General features: G+C 47.8%; 1 protein-coding gene across 2 annotated transcripts; it reads right to left on the reverse strand.

Annotated features, from left to right (window-relative positions):
* Positions 1–257: 257 nt before the first annotated feature.
* LOC309855517 (cancer/testis antigen family 45 member A10-like) lies at positions 258–13,540 on the reverse strand. 2 transcript variants are annotated; one of them, XM_082715876.1, is made up of 5 exons: positions 13,409–13,540; positions 3,158–3,338; positions 1,373–1,495; positions 907–1,000; positions 258–524 (listed from the first exon to the last, which is right to left on the reverse strand). In XM_082715876.1, exons 2-5 carry the CDS (start codon positions 3,330–3,332, stop codon positions 425–427), a joined length of 492 nt encoding a protein of 163 aa, XP_082572002.1. In that variant the 5' UTR covers positions 3,333–3,338; positions 13,409–13,540; the 3' UTR covers positions 258–424. The 2 variants fall into 2 exon arrangements, with proteins under 2 accessions (XP_082572002.1, XP_082572001.1); XM_082715875.1 differs by lacking the exon at positions 13,409–13,540 and adding an exon at positions 4,219–4,349.
* Positions 13,541–13,789: the final 249 nt, after the last annotated feature.

Here is a 13,789-nt window from a genome sequence, read left to right on the forward strand (position 1 = left end):
ATCAAGCTCTACCTTAGGATGTGTGTTACATGTGGAACCTGCTTAAAAATATAATTTTTCCTCTCCTTCTGTTCCTCATGGCCCTCCCTCTCTGAAAAAAAAGAAAAAAAGAAATGGCTGGTATAGAAGATGACAATAAATACCAAATACATACTTGTGACCTGCAGAGAACCTAGGATGTAGTGTACCCTCATGACTAAACAGAAGGAAAACAAACAAACAAACAATGCATTGAGACAAAACGCTTAGGGCAAAAGGCCAACTTTTACTAACAGAAACTTATAACATGAAAGTTGCAACGCTTTTCCTTAGCCCCAAGAAGACGATTTCTTAGCTCATCATGCTAGGAGCCATCAACAATATCTGGTCGCATTCCAGGACAGCCAATTGGCTCTGCTTTCTCATTGATGATTGCCATACGGGATTAAAAGCTTGGGGAGCTATCACCTTTGTTGAGAAACTGGTCGCGTTCTATTTTCTCTAGTACCTTCTCAAGGTGACTTATTAAGCCTTCTCTTTTAAATCTGAAAATAAAGAGACAAGCCGTTAACCGAATGATACCCAAACAACCCATGTTGTAGGACGCACTGTGCAAAATACAGAGAGAAGCTCAGTTTACAGGAGAACAGAAAACACATCTGCATGGTATGGGACAACAATCCAGTAAATACAGAGTGCCAGTTCAAGGTCAAGGCCCACCTCAAACTCGGGTGTGAACAGAAGGTTCCTTGAGCTTGCAAGAATGAGTGAAACTCAGATAATATCAATCAAAATAAGTGGAGACAACATGGACTCTGAGTGAGGATCAGGGTTTGAGAAAAGTCAGGCAGGGCCCAAACCCACCCCTCACCCAGCAGCCCACTGGCCCCGCCGTGAAACATTCTGGACACGTCCTCCTACACTCACTTTGCCGCTTCCTTCATGGCATATACAGCAAATTTTTTGTGCACTTCCGGAGGTCCTTGCACTCCCTCAAGCAATTTGAGGATTTTTTCATATTCTGAAGATATTTAGAGAAAAAAAAAAAAACCCTTCAGTATTTCTAAAGTACAAAGAGGAGACAGAACTCAGTCTTGGAGACTCGGTGATCATTCAAGGGCTAGAATGTTACAGAGTACCTGTGCGTTCCATCCTTACTTTCAGACATCCGAATATATCCACCAACGGAATCTAGTACACAATAACCAATTAAGAAATACAAAAGAACAAGAGAAAAAGGTTTACTGGGACATTTCAGTCAAAATAAAGACGAACCATTCTAATTGGGAAAACCCAGTTCTGGCAAAGGATGAGGTCAGTGGAATCTAGTCTGGATCAGAGAATGGGAAAGACTTCCTGTGGTTTCATGGACAGAAATTGTCACTCGACTTACTTCCTTCAAAATATCGGATTTCCTTCTTCAATTGCAGTTTTATTTCCATATTGATTTTCACTGGTATTGGCAGTTGATCTGGCACATCTTCCCACACAGACGTTGCTGTGCCCTTGGGCTCATCTGCAGAGAGACAGCTGGGAAAGATTCCTCCCACCAGGGCATCACTACCAGGTCTGTGAATCGGCCCACCCCTTGTTGACCCTGGCTAAGTCAGGACACAAAGAATCCAATTGTGTGGAATACCGTCTCCTGCCACGCTCACAAGCTCTGGAGATCAGATTTTGACCAGAAGCCATCAGGTGGGGATCGACCACTTCCCCTCCCCGCCCCGTGCATACTGTGAATGGCAGGTGCCCCTGGAAACCTCACTGAATGAGGAGCTGCAATGATGGGCATTTCAGCAACCCCATACACACATCCATGTGCTTCACAGTCTCTAATATTTCTTTTCGCAGCAGGACAATACACCAGCTAGATGTATCAGTACTGAAAATTTGACCTCATGAAAAATAATACAACAGAGAAGCCTCTTCTATTCTTGTCACTACGCATACACACAGAAACAGACTTGGACAATACAACTAATCAACAATGTTGATTCAATGTTCCCTGGGACTCAGGATTCAATGTTCCCTTGATGCACTCTACAAGGAGAAGAGCTGAACGTGTCACTTGATGTCACTTGATGTCACGATGCCTGATACTGGCACTAAATCACTAGAGATCCCAGTCAGTAAATGATCTTCCTCATCTGGCTTTTTTTTTTTTTTTTTTTTTTGGTCTCAGGAGATAATTTTTTTTTTTTTTTTACTCCAAGTCTGACACATCTACTTCATTCACTCATGCTCCTCTGTGCCAAGCATCAAGCCAGGAGTGGGGATCAGCAGTGAGCCAGACAGAAGAACCCTTTCCTTTTAGAAGTTACAACCACTGTGGACATCAGAGAGTACATGTACAATGGGCAAGGAATAACATGGTTTGATTTTGTGTTAGGAAGAAGTCAGCAGGGATGTGAGCCAGAGTGGGAGAGGAGGCCTCCATGATGCGTGGTCGGGCAGGGCGGTCTGAAGAGGTGAGCCCTGGGCAGAGCCAGGAGCAGGAGACAGAGCCGGCCCGTGCACACACAGCGGAGGCGGCCTGGCTGCCATGAAGGCCATGCACTGCCTGTGCAAGGGGACAAGCCTGGGCCACAGAATAAGGGTCAGACGCAAAGAGAGCAAGGATGACACGGAGAGGACATGAGATGGCAGGAGAGGATGGCAGGGTCAGGAGGTGCAAGGTCTGGAGACCAGCATCAGGAGCTCAGACTCTGTTCCGAGCGCTTGGGGAATTAATGATGGGTTTCAGGATATGCATGTGATGATCTGATTTCTGGGTGGACACGGTCACCCTGGGTACACGGCAACAAATGGGCTACACACGTTCAGGCGGGGAAGCAGGACGCGAGCTCAGAAGCACTGGAACACCTTGCTGAGTGATGAGGCAGTGTGGAATGAGGGACAGTATAACGGTGGGACTCAGGAACTGCGACAGTGTTAAGAGGAGAGAAAGGAGATCAGAAAGGAGAAGAACATCTGTAGAATGCAGAGTCTGGGGAGCCAGGAATGTCTCCATGAAGGACAGAGTGATCACCTGGTCCAGTGTGGCTGGGAAATTAATGGCAGCCTCACCCAAAGCCAGTGACCTTGATCAGAACTGACCCCGAGGCATGGAGGAGCCAGAGGAGGGGCTGCCCTGGGCCAGGTCAGGGAGAGGAGGGGAGGACGGGCAGGGCATCCTCACCATCTTCCGAGGACACGGCTGAGGCCCCAGGCTGGGATGATCCCTCTCCTTCCTCTCTCACTGACAGCAGCGGCATGCTCAGCCTTTTCTTAAATGGAGGCGGAGTGATGGATTTTCCAGAACGTTTCACTTGGCTTTTGGGCCCAACAGCGGACTCCTCTGCTTTATCACTCATCACTTCCTGAGGAGCATTAAGAAACATGTTCCATTAATGACAAAAAAACAACCACTCTGAAAGAGGACGGAGGTCTCTCAGGACGTATCCATAGAACTATGTGATGACCCAACATTTGCAGTACCAGGTATTTACCCAAAGACAACAAAAATACTGATTTGAAGGGGTACCTGCACCCCGATGTTTACAGCAGCATCGCCGACAGCAGCTGAACTCTGGGAAGAGCCAGACTGGTGACTGACTGATGAATGGAAAAAGAAGACATGGTGTACGTCTACAGCAGAATATTACTCTGCTGTCAAAAACAATGAAATCTTGCCATGCACAACGACGTGGGTGCAGCTAGAGAGCAGAATGCTAAGCACAGTAAGTCTGTGAGAGAAAGGCAAACAGCAAACGAGTTTGCTCACATGCAGAATTTAAGAAACAAACAGATGACCACGGGGCGAGGGAAAGAAGGGCAAACCAGAAAACAGACTCCTAAGCGCAGAGAACAAACTCAGGGTCCTGGAGGGGAGGTGGGCTTGGGGACATGTGTGTGACCGGGATGAGGGAGGGCCCTTGTGTGATGAGCACCGGCTGTTGTACAGACACGTGTGGAATCACTCAGTTCTACACCTGACACTAATAGCATCTCTGTGTTACCTAACTGGAGTTTAAAGAAAAACGTGAGAAACCATGCCAGCATTCCACCCGTCCAGACCGGCTCTCACAATCTTGCACCTTCCCTCCTCCACAATGTGTCCTGAGCCATCAGCCAGGCATTTCTTCAGCACGCACGTGGCTCCTTTGGGGGCTCTCTGCCTACACGCACAGTTGGATTGCTTCCTCTGCTGTCTAGGAGTGGCCTCCCTGTAGAAAGGTCCAGACCCATGTCTCTGCTCACCTGGCCTCTGGCCCCTGAGAGCTCGCTGCTGAGCATCTGGGCGAAATCAGCCACTGGCCCCTGACAGGGAAGACAAGGACAGACCACGAAGGAGGCAGGCCACTCCTCCTGGGTCCTGGCGGGTCTAAGAAGCAAGGAACATACATACCAGGCTGGTCCTGGGCGGCCCCACGAGGAGATCTGCGCACTGCCAGGCAGGGCCCTTCAAGTTTATATAGTCGCCTGCGTGGGCTTCATCCCAGGCACTGTCCAGATGGGCCCAACAACACTCCCTCTGAAGCTGGAACTGTGTGACAGCTCCCACGACGGAGAGGAACGTACGTTCAAGGACAGGGGAAGGGATGAGGGCCTTCCGATAGCCCGCGGCCAACTTGGGGTCAACAGGAGGCCACGTGCTCTCAGAAACTCCCCCAACCAAGGCAGAATTCTGGCAAAAACTGGATACAAGGTAAGGAAGGGTAGGTGTGGGGCTCAGGAGCAATCAGCCAGCTCAAAGATTCCCATGAAGGGTGGCTGGCCAGGCGCAGGTGCCTTCTCCCGCCTCACTAGCCCCCAGCCTGCAGTACCATCCTTCATCAAAATGCCTTTACTCGGCAGAGGATCATCTCACGAAAGCGACGAGATGAGGGAGGGGCAGGTCACGTTAAGAGGGGTCAGAAGGAGGACCGAGGGACACTGAAATCCGTGGCCTGAGCCCCCAACAGCTGTGTTCCCCACATTCCCAAGGAACCACGAAGCAGGAGCCACCAGTGGAAAAGCAGTGCGTTCGGCTTGAGGCTACTTCCCACATCCCACAGTGCTTCTTTATCTGTCTGTGTCTTCTGACCTTGCTGGGTGTGAATCCATTTTTTCTGAGAACTATCGCCCCCTGCCAACTTCCTCAGTAACATTTTAACTACAAAAGTTTCATTGCATTTCCCTTTACATGCAACATTTTCTTTGCACTGGAACCAGAAATGTTGATGGGCGGGGCCTGGACTAATGTGAGCACGTGAGGATTGAGCAGCACAGGAAGCTGATTCGTCCTCAAAGCTGAGTCCGGTCCAGCCCAGGAGCCGCCCCTCCTTTAGTTTCTCAGGCTTCCCTCCTGGCATCCTCCATGGTACCCATCTACAGAAGGGCAGAATGAGCCCTTCTCCTTCTCACAGCTGCTCTGCAGGCTCTGAATTGTGAAAAGTGGAGCCTGTGCACCCTGGGGGAGCATTGGCAAATGGGACGTTTTTCACACTGAGATCCAAATCTAACAAGAACATTGCCGTTTTATGAGGAGAAGCCAGGCTTTGGGCATACTGAATGTGAAAAGTGGTTGTTGCCAGCTGGTACAATTTCTTCCATTCCCAAATGTGTCTTGTGTTTTGCTCCTTTGCTTGCCACCATGAACACTGTTTTGCATAAGGTGCTTTCAATCACAGGGCCATAAACCTCTCCTGTTTTGGCTAAAATGATACAAGAAGCCAACAGCTAAGTGGAGGTTACCATCAAATGAGCTGAATCCTGTATCAATAATATGACCAAGGGCCTGGTCCCTTCCCCAGGTTTCTCTTCTGCATTTTGAAGCCACGTCATCCGAGTTCTGGCTCCTCCTCATGATTGCAAAGTGGAAGCCAGGGCTCCTCAGCTACCTGCTACTCAAGTCCTGTGTAGCAGAAGAATGAGGTTACATCCTTCTGTCGCATTCCCACAGGAAGTCCTAAGGTTTGCTGTGATGGAATCCTTCTGTGCACATGTCTGCCTCCAACGATCATTTTGCTCTACGGGGGGGGGGGGGGTGGGGCAGGGGGGGCATCAATCAGAATGTGACAATTTCCTCGGCTCAGGCCCCAGACAGCAAATGCCTAGATTGAAAGACACCACCCCTGATAGGGTTGACCATGGCCTCACATAGGATCCTGTATTCATTAATCAGAATATAATTTCTTTGATGAAGTCCCCAAAGTTTATTTTCGCTTTTGTTTCCTTTGCCTTTGGAGACATATCTTGAAAGAAGTTGCCGTGGCTGATATCGAAGAGATTACTGCCTATGTTCTCCTCTAGGATTCTGATGGATTCCTGTCTCACGTTGAGGTCTTTTATCCATTTTGAGTTTATCTTTGTGTACGGTGTAAGAGAATGGTCGAGTTTCATTCTTCTACATATAGCTGTCCAGTTTTCCCAGCACCATTTATTGAAGAGACTATCTTTTTTCCACTGTATATTTTTTCCTGTTTTGTCAAAGATTAATTGACCATAGAGTTGAGGACCCATATCTGGGCTCTCTACTCTGTTCCACTGGTCTATGCGTCTGTTTTTATGCCAGTACCATGCTGTCTTGGTGATCACAGCTTTGTAATAAAGCTTGAAATCAGGTAACGTGATGCCCCCAGCTTTATTTTTGTTTTTCAACATTTCCTTAGCGATTCAGGGTCTCTTCTGATTCCATACAACTTTTTAGGATTATTTGCTCCAGCTCTTTGAAGAATACCGGTGGAATTTTGATTGGAACGGCATTAAAAGTATACATTGCTCTAGGCATTATAGACATTTTAACAATGTTTATTCTTCTGATCCAAGAGCATGGAATGGTCTTCCATCTTTTTGGGTCTTCTTCAATTTCCTTCATGAGTGTTCTGTAGTTCCTCGAGTACAGATCCTTTACCTCTTTGGTTAGGTTTATTCCCAGGTATCTTATGGTTCTTGGTGCTATAGTAAATGGAATCGATTCTCTAATTTCCCTTTCTGTATTTTCCTTGTTAGGGTATAAGAAAGCCACTGATTTCTGCACATTGACTTTGTATCCTGCCACGTTGCTGAATTGCTGTATGAGTTCTAGTAGTTTGGGGGCGGAGTCTTTTGGGTTTTCCATATAAAGAATCATGTCATCTGCGAAGAGAGAGAGTTTGACTTCTTCATTACCAATCTGGATACCTTTTATTTCTCTTTGTTGTCTGATTGCCGTTGCTAGGACTTCTAATCCTATGTTGAACAAGAGTGGTGAGAGTGGGTATCCTTGTCTTGTTCCTGATCTCAACGGGAAGGCTGCAAGCTTTTTCCCATTGAGGATGATATTTGCTGTGGGTCTTTCATAGATAGATTTGATGAGGTTCAGGAATGTTCCCTCTATCCCTATACTTTGAAGCGTTTTAATCAGGAACGGATGCTGGATTTTGTCAAATGCTTTTTCTGCATCAATTGAAAGGACCATGTGGTTCTTCACTCTTCTCATATTAATTTGCTGTATCACATTGATTGATTTGCGAATGTTGAACCATCCTTGTAGCCCAGGGATGAATCCCACCTGATTGAAATCAAAAGCTTCTGCACAGCACAGGAAACAGTCAACAAAACAAAGAGGAAACCCATGGAATGGGAGAAGATATTTGCAAATGACAGTACAGACAATAGGTTGATATCCAGGATCTATAATGAACTCCTCAAACTCAACACACACGAAACAGGCAAACATATCAAAAAATGGGCAGAAGCTGTGAACAGACACTTCTCCCATCAAGACATACAAATGGCGGGGTGCCTGGGTGGCTCAGTGGGTTAAGCTGCTGCCTTCGGCTCAGGTCATGATCTCAGGGTCCTGGGATCGAGGCCCGCATCGGGCTCTCTGCTCAGCGGGGAGCCTGCTTCCCTCTCTCTCTCTCTGCCTGCCTCTCTGTCTACTTGTGATCTCTCTCTGTCAAGTAAATAAATAAAATCTTTTAAAAAAAAGACATACAAATGGCTATCAGACACATGAAAAAATGTTCATCATCATTAGCCCTCAGGGAGATTCAAATTAGAACCACATTGAGATATCACCTTATACCAGTTACAATGGCCAAAATGAACAAAACAGGAAACAACATGTGTTGGAGAGGATGTGAAGAAAGGGGCACCCTCTTACACTGTTGATGGGAATGCAAGTTGGTGCAGCCTCTTTGGAGAACAGTGTGGAGATTCCTCAAGAAATTAAAAATAGAACTTCCCTATGACCCTGCCATTGCACTCCTGGGTATTTACCCCAAAGATACAGATGTCGTGAAAAGAAGGGCCATCTGTACCCCAATGTTTATAGCAGCAATGGCCACGGTCGCCAAACTATGGAAAGAACCAAGATGCCCTTCAACGGACGAATGGATAAGGAAGATGTGGTCCATATACACTATGGAGTATTACGCCTCCATCAGAAAGGACGAATACCCAACTTTTGTAGCAACATGGACGGGAATGGAAGAGATTATGCTGAGTGAAATAAGTCAAGCAGAGAGAGTCAATTATCATATGGTTTCACTTATTTGTGGAGCATAACAAATATCATGGCGGGCAAGGGGTGGTAGAGGGGAGAAGGGAGTTGGGGTAAATTGGAAGGAGAGGTGAATCATGAGAGACTATGGACTCTGAAAAACAATCTGAGGGGTTTGAAGTGGCGGGGGTGTGGGAGGTTGGGGTACCAGGTGGTGGGTATTATAGAGGGCACGGATTGCACGGAGCACTGGGTGTGGTGAAAAAATAATGAATACTGTTTTTCTGAAAATAAATAAATTTTTTTAAAAAAGAATATAATTTCTTCTCATGCAGGCAAACATTGGCAATGGTGACACCAAAACCCCAATCCTTAATTTCACGTAGACTATGATATCTAAACAAAATGAAATTAAAGAAGTACTTCTTGCCAACACAACAAAAGGTACTCCAAAAGTTTGTAACATACTTCTAAATCAATACTCACTATTGAACTCTAAGAAAACATCACATGACTGATTCTGTGGGACACGTGAAATGGGGAGGGGGAGCTTACAACTTCACATTCTGTTAGAAAAGAAACATTGCTGCAAATGAATGAGGTCTGTCCCTGGAGGAAGAGGCAAAAAGACTATAGTGAGAGCTATGCTGTGTTTTGACACTTGTGTCTCCCCAACAGCCTGTGTTGAAATCCAAACCCCCAGGGAAGCTGATATCAGGAGGCATCCGGGTCCTTTGGCGGGTGCTGAGGTGCAGACAGTGGCCCACTCCTGAGCTGGATTAGTACTTCAGAAAGGAGGCTGCAGAGACCCCGAGCCCTCCCACGGGGCAGAATGAGGGCGCCTGACTCTGAACTAGGCCACGGACATCCCTACATCTCCCTGGTGCCGGCAGCCTGGTCCTGGTGCCCCAGCCTCCCCAGCTCTGGACTACACATTTCTGTCCCAGTCACCTTCCCAGTTACTGCCATGGTGCTATGGCAGCCTGAACAGACCAAGATGGCTCCTTGGCATGATTACCAAGGACAACTTAGCCACAGAATAACAATACTGTCCACCAAGCAGGAGTCCGAGCCCTGTATCCAGAAGGGAGCTCTGTGAAAGACAGCGGGAACACCCAGAGTGACTTTATAGTAAATTTGGGAACTGAGACGACATAGACACTGTCCTAGAGCAAGGAAACATTCCAAAAGTCACCAAGAAGAAACGGAAAATCTGAACACCCCTGTATGTGGTCCAACGTTTAGTACCAAATGAGGAGCCTTTCCATTCTAAAGGCTTTCCTGGGGAGTCCCTCAAACATTCAGGGGGGATATAATACCAGTCTTACGCAAACGCTTTCGGAGAAGAGAAGAAAGGGTGCGAGTTCCCTACTCATTTTGTGACGCCAAGATAAATGTGTTGCTAACATCTACCAAAAACCCTGGAAGAAAAGGAAAGCAAAAGACCCAGATTGCTCTCCTGAATATAGACCCACAACTCCTAAACAACTCGTTAGCAAGTAAAATTAAAGAGGACATTAAAAGACAAACAAACAAACAAACAAACCCTAAAGGTCATGGGGTAGTTGGGTCTATTGCTGGAAGGAAGACTGGTTTCACCCTGGAAAATTTATCCGTGAAATGTGCTACATAAACAGCAAAAACCAGGCAAAACGCACAGCGCCATTGTAATAAGTGGGTTGATGCTGGATACTTATTCACAGTAAAAATCCTCAGCAACTTTGGATGAAAGGCAACTTCTTTAACCTAAGAAAGCTTATCTTCCCCCTCTCCCCCACCCCCTGCAAAATGCACACAAGAGCTGTATTTAATGGTGACATGCCCAACTCTTTCTTCTTGAGTTTGAAATAAGACATGGTGTCCGCTGTGTTTTCAAGAACATACTGGAGGAACTGAAAACTGTCAGTAAACAATAATAAGTATACATTTTGGAGAAGAAGGACTGAGGCTGTCATTGTTCACAGTGGACATGTTCTATATGTAGAATATCCAAAAGGATGTAAAATACAGAGAATTAATAAGTGTACAGTAGCCAAGTTACTGGATGCAAGAGCAAGAATCAAAAACCTGTGTATTTCTGTGAAATAACAATCCGATTAGAAAAAGATATTCAAAATACCATTAGAACAGTGTCAAGCACATCTAGGGGCACCTGGTTGGCTCAGTCAGTGGATGGTGGGACGGTTGATCTTGGGGTTGTCTGTTCAAGCCCCATGTTGGGTGAAGAGATTACTCACAAATAAAAAAAATTTTTTTAAAAATCAAAACCTATAGAATAAAGCTAACCACAGGTGTGCCTAAGCACTACCCATGAAACATAAACCTGATGGACAGAAATCAAAGGCCTCAGTAAATGGGCCGTGTGGATACATACATACCGTGTGGATGGGAAGACGCATTATTAAGTCATTGTTGCCAATTCTGCCCAGAATAATTATTGCATCATGCTTAAATGTAAGTAATTTTTTATTAAAACTTTAAAATCTCCCTGTTAATATTGGGGATAACTCATGAGCTGATACTACAGAGTATATGGATATCGAAGGGCCTAGAATAGCTGAGACCCTATTTAGGCAAAAGCACCAGGTTGGAAGATGCACACGGCCAGACAGCAGACGTAGGAGCCATGACAACGCTGTGGGGTTGGAGCAAGGGTGGGCGGATACACCAGTGCGACAGGACAGGGAGTCTAGACATAACTCGGGAAATCTAGCGGGTGCTAGATTGCTGACACTGGGGCCTTCAAGCCTTTGTGGTCCATTCAGTAAGTCCACCTGCTCCCTGCGGAGAACAGCAATTCTGCTCTGATCCCCTTCCTGTCCATATAACATTGATCTCCCATGAATAGGAGAGATAGAAGGACACGTAGGATATTACGTTCATGGTTTTAAAAGGTAAAGCTTTTAAAAAGAATGAAATCACTGACCATGATGAATAGGTTGACTAATTAGACTTAATTAAACTGAGAATTTCGGTGCATCAAAAATATACTAAGAAGGCAACGACTTAGGGCACCTGTGTGGCTCAGCTGGTTAAGCATCTGACACTTGACTTTGGATAAGGTTATGATCTCAAGGTGGTGAGATTGAGCCCCAACCTGGGCTCCAACCTGGGCTCTGTGCTGGGTGGGCAACCTGCTTATGATTCTCTCTCTCCCTCTGTCACTCCCTGCTTTTTGTGTGCATGCCTTCTCTCTCCCTCTCAAAAAAGAGAGTGACAAAACAAAACAGATCAGCAGAAGACACAGAAAATTATATTTTTAAGTATATGTATAAATATAAACATATGTTGAACAGCAAATCAATTTTAAAACTACAGATATCTCATAATTCAAGCAGAGGGAGTCAATTATCATATGGTTTCACTTATTTGTGGAGCATAACAAATAACATGGAGGACATGGGGAGATGGAGAGGAGAAGGGAGTTGAGGGAAATTGGAAGGGGAGGTGAACCATGAGAGACTATGGTCTCTGAAAAACAACCTGAGGGTTTTGAAGGGGCGGGGTGGGAGGTTGGGGGAACCAGGTGGTGGGTATTAGGGAGGGCACCGATTGCATGGAGCACTGGGTGTGCTGCAAAAACAATGAATAGTGTTAAGCTGAAAAGAAATAATAATAATAATAAAAAAAAACTACAGATATCTCAGTAAGATGTGGATGCACGTCCTGGAATGACTCTTCAAAAGACATACAGAAATGGCCAGTAAGGCACATTAACCAGTACAAAATGCACATGTAGAAGAGATAATGAGAGGCCCCTGCACACCCACCAGGGCACTGAGATTAAAGATGCCCTGTAGCAAGTGTTTCTGAGTATAGAAGGCAACCAACTCTCATATGTTGTCCGCCCCAGATTCCCACTTTGATGACCACGGTCACCCATAGAAGGTTAGACAGAACCCCTGCGAGACTGAGATCCAGAAACCCAGGGAAACTACCCCACCCCGGGCGGAGACAGAGCACCCAAGCAAGAGCAAACCACCCAAAGTGCCCGAGAGCCCCCGAGTAAGAATTCACCCCAAAGGCTGAGTGAGACAGACCACACGAGGGAGAGTGCACCCCCTGAGCAGAGCCCCCAGAATGCCCCCCACCCCGGCAACGGCTGAGACAGGGCAGCCGAGGAAGAGCCGCCCACCTCCGTAAGGGGGACCAAGTGCCCAAGGAACCCTCCACCCAGGGCTGGGAGGGGGCACTCAAGGAGAAGCCCGCTTCTGGGCAGAGATGGACCTTCCGAGGAAGAGCCTGGGCTCCCCAGACGGCAGCGGGAGCGCCAAGAAAGAGCCCAAACCCCCAGTGCGGAGCGAGCACCCAAGGTGAAGTTCTCTCCCGGCCACGCCCGGCTCAGACGGAGCCCCCCGGGGACAGCTTCCCCATCGTCTCAAACCATCGGAGGAACGGCACCCCCATAGGAGGGGACAGAGCCCCCACGAAAGTCTCCCCAGGACTACGAGTCCCACCAGGGACCAGCAGGGCACCACGGAAGCCCAGGCCCACCATGGCTGAGACAGAGCACCCCGGGAAAATGCCCCCTCGGGCTGAGCTGCACCCCAAGGCGAGTGTCTCGCAGGCTGAGGTAGAAGCCCTCAGGGACAGGAATCCGAGGGCTGAGCTGGTGCAGCCCAGGAAACATCCCCCTCACAGAGCTTGAACCGAGAGCCAGGAACCACTCCCCCGTCCCTCACGTAGGACTGAGGGGATCACCCAAAGACATGTCCCCTCGCCAGTGCTGACAGAATTACGTAAGCAGAGTCCCTCACAGAACTCAAGACACCACCAAGGACTGCCTCTTCTCCACCATGGCTGAGACAAGCTGCCCAGAAAATGCCTCCCCCGTGCTGAGGTCAGAACCCACCCACGTCTCTCCACAGAGCTGAGGTAGATCCCCCTCAGGAAGACACCACAGCCAAGGGAGAGGCACTTTCAGGGCCCAGGGACAGCGCCAGGGGACAGAACCCACTGTCCCAGGGTTAAAATCCTGACCTCGTTCCAGGCGCCTGGAGACAAGAATGGCAGGGACGTCGTGGTGCCTCTCAGGTGGGACTGTACAGAAAGGTGCCCCCTGGGAAACCTCTGGACATCCGCCCCCTAGGGGATCTGGGAGCGGTGCGCACACACAGCTGTCCGGCCAGAAGGCTGATCTACTTCTTTTTACGGCCCCGGGGAGGTGTAAGGGCGTTTACACGACTTGGCGGGCTGTTGGCCACACTGCCCTGCAGCAGCCCGACCCCCCGAGAAGCTGTGTGCGGTGCGGAACCAGGTGCTGGAGAAGCCTGTTGCCCCCCAGGGGCCAGCTGTGCCCGCTGCCCAGAACCAGGAAGCAAGTCTTTCGGGCCCCGGCTCAGGCGCCCCCTACAGGCAGAA

This window comes from Mustela nivalis (assembly GCF_964662115.1).
Source record: "Mustela nivalis genome assembly, chromosome: X".
NCBI lineage: Eukaryota > Metazoa > Chordata > Mammalia > Carnivora > Mustelidae > Mustela > Mustela nivalis.